Source organism: Passer montanus, unplaced genomic scaffold, assembly GCF_014805655.1.
Source record: "Passer montanus isolate IOZ18808 unplaced genomic scaffold, ASM1480565v1 scaffold600, whole genome shotgun sequence".
NCBI classification, from domain to species: domain Eukaryota; kingdom Metazoa; phylum Chordata; class Aves; order Passeriformes; family Passeridae; genus Passer; species Passer montanus.
This window is the reverse complement of record NW_024371039.1, coordinates 9,354-14,638: the sequence shown is the minus strand read 5'-3', so window position 1 is coordinate 14,638 and position 5,285 is coordinate 9,354. Positions and strand designations below refer to the sequence as shown.

At 62.5% G+C, this 5,285-nt stretch overlaps 1 protein-coding gene across 1 annotated transcript; it reads left to right on the top strand.

Moving 5' to 3' along the window:
* The first annotated feature begins 1,376 nt into the window (after positions 1-1,376).
* Positions 1,377-4,040, top strand: LOC120510896 (uncharacterized protein C19orf47-like). Its single transcript, XM_039727249.1, has 4 exons — positions 1,377-1,502; positions 2,344-2,458; positions 2,553-2,805; positions 3,769-4,040. The coding sequence occupies exons 2-4, from the start codon at positions 2,357-2,359 to the stop codon at positions 4,038-4,040; spliced, it is 627 nt and encodes a 208-aa protein (XP_039583183.1). The 5' UTR covers positions 1,377-1,502; positions 2,344-2,356.
* The last annotated feature ends 1,245 nt before the right edge of the window (positions 4,041-5,285 follow it).

Below are 5,285 nucleotides of genomic sequence, written 5' to 3'. Positions count from 1 at the left end.
GGGGTCACCCGAAATATCCTGGGATCCCTCGGGGATCCACTGAGGAGCTGGGGTTCCCAAGTGGGGCTTTTCTTACCCAGAATATCCTGGGGGGGGAACCACACCTGGGGGCACCTGGGGGGCACCTGAGGGGTACCTGGGCACACCTGGGTACACCTGGGCACACCTGGGGGAGGTTTGGGCGCACCTGGAGGGCACCTGGGCACACCTGAGGGGATCCTGGGGATACCTGGGGGAGGTTTGGGGATACCTGGAGGGCACCTGGGCACACCTGGGGAATACCTGGGCACACCTGGGGGCACTTGGAGATACCTGGGCACACCTGGGCACACCTGGGGGGATCCTGGAGATACCTGGGGGAGGTTTGGGGGCACCTGGGCACACCTGGGGGTGCTTGGGGACGCACCTGTGCCCACCTGTGCCCACCTGTGCCCGCAGGAAGCTGGAGGGGCCGCGGGTGCCGCGGGACGAGCGACGGCGAGCGCAGCACAACGAGGGTGAGGGGCACACCTGGGCACACCTGGGGGCACCTGGGCACACCTGGGGGGCTCCAAACTCACCTGGGCACACCTGGGGGGCTCCAAACTCACCTGGGCACACCTGGGGGGCTCCAAACTCACCTGGGCACACCTGGGGGCACCTGGGGGCACCTGGGGGGCTCCAAACTCACCTGGGCACACCTGGGGGCTCCAAACTCACCTGGGCACACCTGGGCGCACCTGGGGGGCTCCAAACTCACCTGGGCACACCTGGGGGGCTCCAAACTCACCTGGGCACACCTGGGGGGCTCCAAACTCACCTGCCCTGGGACAAGGTCTCCAAACGTCCCCGATTTTTTGGATTTTCCCTGTTTTTTTTCCCATTTTTCCACATTTTTTCCCCATTTTTCCCCATTTTTCCCAATTTCCCCCATTTTTCCCCATTTCTTGGCTACTTTCCCCTGTTCCTCACCCAATTTCCACCCAAATTTTTTGGTTTTTTCCCATTTTTCCCCATTTCTGCCCCGTTTTTTCCCTCTTTCTCCAGTTTTCCCCTATTTTCCCCATTTTCCCCCATTTTTTCCCCATTTCCTCCATTTTCTCTTAATTTTCTTTCATTATTTTTCTCTCATTTTCTCTCATTTTCTCTCATTTTCTCTCATTTTCCCCCCGTTTTTCCCCATTTTCCCCCGTTTTTCCCCATTTTTTCCCATTTTTTCCCCATTTCCCCCATTTTCTCTCATTTTTCTCTCATTTTTCTCTCATTTTTCTCTCATTTCTCTCTCATTTTTCCCCATTTCCCCCCATTTCCCCCCATTTTCTCTCATTTTCTCTCATTTTCCCCATTTTCCCCGTTTTCCCCCCGTTTCCCCCAATTTTCTCTCATTTTCTCTCATTTTCCCCATTTTCCCCGTTTTGCCCCCGTTTCCCCCCAGCCACCGGGGAGTGGCTGCGATTCTTCGAGGACGCCGGGATCCCGCCGGGCCCCGCGCTCGGCTACGCCGTCGCCTTCGTGGACAACAGGTGGGCAACGGGGGAGAGAGACCCCCGAATTCGGGGAGAGACCCCCGGGAATGGGGGAGAGAGACCCCCGGGAATGGGGGAGACACCCCCGGGAATGGGGGAGAGAGAGCCCTGAAAATGGGGGAGAGACCCCTGGGAGAGACCCCCGGGAATGGGGGAGACACCCCCGGGAATGGGGGAGAGAGAGCCCTGAAAATGGGGGAGAGACCCCTGGGAGAGACCCCCGGGAATGGGGGAGAGACCTCTGGGAATGGAGGGTGGATCCCTGGAGGAATCTGAGTGGGTCCCGTGGGAATCTGGGTGGGTTTCGGTGGATCCGGGTGGATCCCAGGCAGGACTGAGGGGATCTGAGTGGATCCCGTGGGAATCTGGGTGGGTTTCAGTGGAATCCAGCTGGGCCTCAGGCAGATCTGAGGGAATCCAGGTGGATCCGGGGGGAGGTCTGGGTGGATCCCATGGAAATCTGGGTGGATTTCAGTGGAATTTGGGTGGATCCCAGGCAGAACTGAGGAAATCCTCGTGGATCCCTGGGTGGATCCCAGGCAGAACCAAGGGGATTCCTGGGTGGATCTCAGGCAGACACAGCTAAAACTGAGGGGATCTGGGTGGATCCCATGGAAATCGGGGTGAATTTCAGTGGATTTCTGGGTGGATCCCAGGCAGGACCGAGGGGGTCTGGGGTGGATCCCGGGTGGATCCTGGGCAGACAAAAATAAAACCGAGGGGATCTGGGTGGATCCCATGGAAATCGGGGTGAATTTCAGTGGATTTCTGGGTGGATCCCAGGCAGGACCGAGGGGGTCTGGGGTGGATCCCGGTGGATCCCGGCCTTTCCCCGCAGGATCCACAAGAACATGCTGCTGGACCTGACCAGGGAGCTGATGAAGGAGCTGGGCATCACCGTGGTGGGCGACGTCATCGCCATCCTGCGCCACGCCAAGGTGGTCCACAGGCAGGTACGGGATCCCCCGGCCCCCGCCGGGATCCGCCGGGATCCGCCGGGATCCGGGACCCCCCAGAACCTCCCCGTTCCTGGTGGATCCCCCGCAGGAGATGTGCCGGGCGGCCTCGGAGGCGCTGCAGCCCGAGGCTGCCACGGGATCCCAGCGGGATCAGCGGGATCATGACCGGGATCAGCGGGATCACGATCGGGATCACCACCGGGATCACCACCGGGATCCTGGCGGCGCCGCCGGCAGGATGATCACCAACAGCCTGAGCCGGGACCCCGCCCCCCGCGCCCCCCGGAAGCCGCCCGGCGCCGGCATCTCCGTCACCGTCCCCAACGGGGCCGCCAAGGCCGGTAAGGAGGGGTGGGGGATCCCAGGGGATCCACTGGGGGGACGGGGTCACCCGAAATATCCTGGGATCCCTCGGGGATCCACTGAGGAGCTGGGGTTCCCAAGTGGGGCTTTTCTTACCCAGAATATCCTGGGATCCCTGGGGATCCACTGGGGGGACGGGGTCACCCGAAATATCCTGGGATCCCTCAGGGATCCACTGAGAATCTGGGGTCCCCCAATGGGGCTTTTCTCACCCAAAATTATCCCCTCAGAGCTCAGGAATCCCTCAGGGATCCACTGTGGGGCTGGAGAGCCTGGGGGAGGGCAGGGGGATGGGGATCGAGTGATCCAGAGGGAGCTGAGATCACCCCAAACCAATCAGAGAGGAGCAGATCCCCCTTGGATCCCGCCAGATCCCCTTGGATCCCCTGGATCCCTTTCCCTTGTCCAGACATTGAGGAGCTGGGATCGATCCAGAGGGGTTGGGAGGAGCTGAGATCACCCCAAGCCAATCAGAGAGCAGCAGATCCCCCCAGATCCCCCTGGGATCTCTCAGGATCCCTTTCCCATGTCCAGGGGTCAGGGAGGGGCTGGGATCAATCCAGGGGGGTTGGGAGAAGCTGGGATCACCCCAAACCCATCAGAGAGCAGCAGATCCCCCTCGGATCCCCCCGGATCCCTGTGGATCCCTTTGCTGTGTCCAGACATCAGGGAGGGGCTGGGATCGATCTGGGGGGGTGGGATGGATCCAGAAGGATCAGGGAGGGCACCCAAACCAATCAGAGAGGAGCAGATCCCCCCAGATCCCCCGGGATCCCCCCGGATCCCCCTGGATCCCTTCCCCATGTCCAGGGGTCAGGGAGGGGCTGGGATCAATCCAGAGGGGGTGGGAGGAGCTGGGATCACCCCAAACCAATCAGAGAGCAGCAGATCCCCCCGGATCCCCGGGATCCCGCGCTCCCTGGCTCCCTCTCCCGCGGCAGGCGGATCGGCTCCCGCGGCGCCGGCGCTGCCGCCCAAGCGGCGCCGGGTGACGGCCGAGGCCGAGGGCCAGTACGTGATCTCGCTGCCCAAGGGCGCCGCGGCCCGCGGCCGCCAGATCCTGCGCCTGCCGCCCGCTCCAGGTACGCCCCGGGGGATCCCCGGTGGATCCCGGGGGATCCCTGGTGGATCCCGGGTTTTGCACTCCCCTCCTGGATCCTTATTTTGTCCTGATGGATCCCGGGGTTCCCTGCTGGATCCTGAGGTTCCCTGATGGATTCCGGGGTTCCTCAGCGGATCCCAGGGTTCCCTGGTGGATCCCGGGGTTCCCTGCTGGATCCTGAGGTTCCCTGATGGATTCCGGGGTTCCTCAGCGGATCCCAGGGTTCCCTGGTGGATCCCGGGGTTCCCTGCTGGATCCTGAGGTTCCCTGATGGATTCCGGGGTTCCTCAGCGGATCCCAGGGTTCCCTGGTGGATCCCGGGGTTCCCTGCTGGATCCTGAGGTTCCCTGATGGATTCCGGGGTTCCTCAGCGGATCCCAGGGTTCCCTGGTGGATCCCGGGGTTCCCTGCTGGATCCTGAGGTTCCCTGATGGATTCCGGGGTTCCTCAGCGGATCCCAGGGTTCCCTGGTGGATCCCGGGGTTCCCTGCTGGATCCTGAGGTTCCCTGATGGATTCCGGGGTTCCTCAGCGGATCCCAGGGTTCCCTGGTGGATCCCGGGGTTCCCTGCTGGATCCTGAGGTTCCCTGATGGATTCCGGGGTTCCTCAGCGGATCCCAGGGTTCCCTGGTGGATCCCGGGGTTCCCTGCTGGATCCTGAGGTTCCCTGATGGATTCCGGGGTTCCTCAGCGGATCCCAGGGTTCCCTGGTGGATCCCGGGGTTCCCTGCTGGATCCTGAGGTTCCCTGATGGATTCCGGGGTTCCTCAGCGGATCCCAGGGTTCCCTGGTGGATCCCGGGGTTCCCTGCTGGATCCTGAGGTTCCCTGATGGATTCCGGGGTTCCTCAGCGGATCCCAGGGTTCCCTGGTGGATCCCGGGGTTCCCTGCTGGATCCTGAGGTTCCCTGATGGATTCCGGGGTTCCTCAGCGGATCCCAGGGTTCCCTGGTGGATCCCGGGGTTCCCTGCTGGATCCTGAGGTTCCCTGATGGATTCCGGGGTTCCTCAGCGGATCCCAGGGTTCCCTGGTGGATCCCGGGGTTCCCTGCTGGATCCTGAGGTTCCCTGATGGATTCCGGGGTTCCTCAGCGGATCCCAGGGTTCCCTGGTGGATCCCGGGGTTCCCTGCTGGATCCTGAGGTTCCCTGATGGATTCCGGGGTTCCTCAGCGGATCCCAGGGTTCCCTGGTGGATCCCGGGGTTCCCTGCTGGATCCTGAGGTTCCCTGATGGATTCCGGGGTTCCTCAGCGGATCCCAGGGTTCCCTGGTGGATCCCGGGGTTCCCTGCTGGATCCTGAGGTTCCCTGATGGATTCCGGGGTTCCTCAGCGGATCCCAGGGTTCCCTGGTGGAT

Coding starts and splice junctions, on each gene's coding strand:
- LOC120510896 (XM_039727249.1), top strand. CDS start 2,357: ATGCTGCTGGACCTGACCAGGGAGCTGATGAAGGAGCTGGGCATCACC. Junction 2,459..2,552: donor CCAAGGTGGTCCACAGGCAG/GTACGGGATCCC, acceptor GATCCCCCGCAG/GAGATGTGCCGGGCGGCCTC. Junction 2,806..3,768: donor CAACGGGGCCGCCAAGGCCG/GTAAGGAGGGGT, acceptor CTCCCGCGGCAG/GCGGATCGGCTCCCGCGGCG.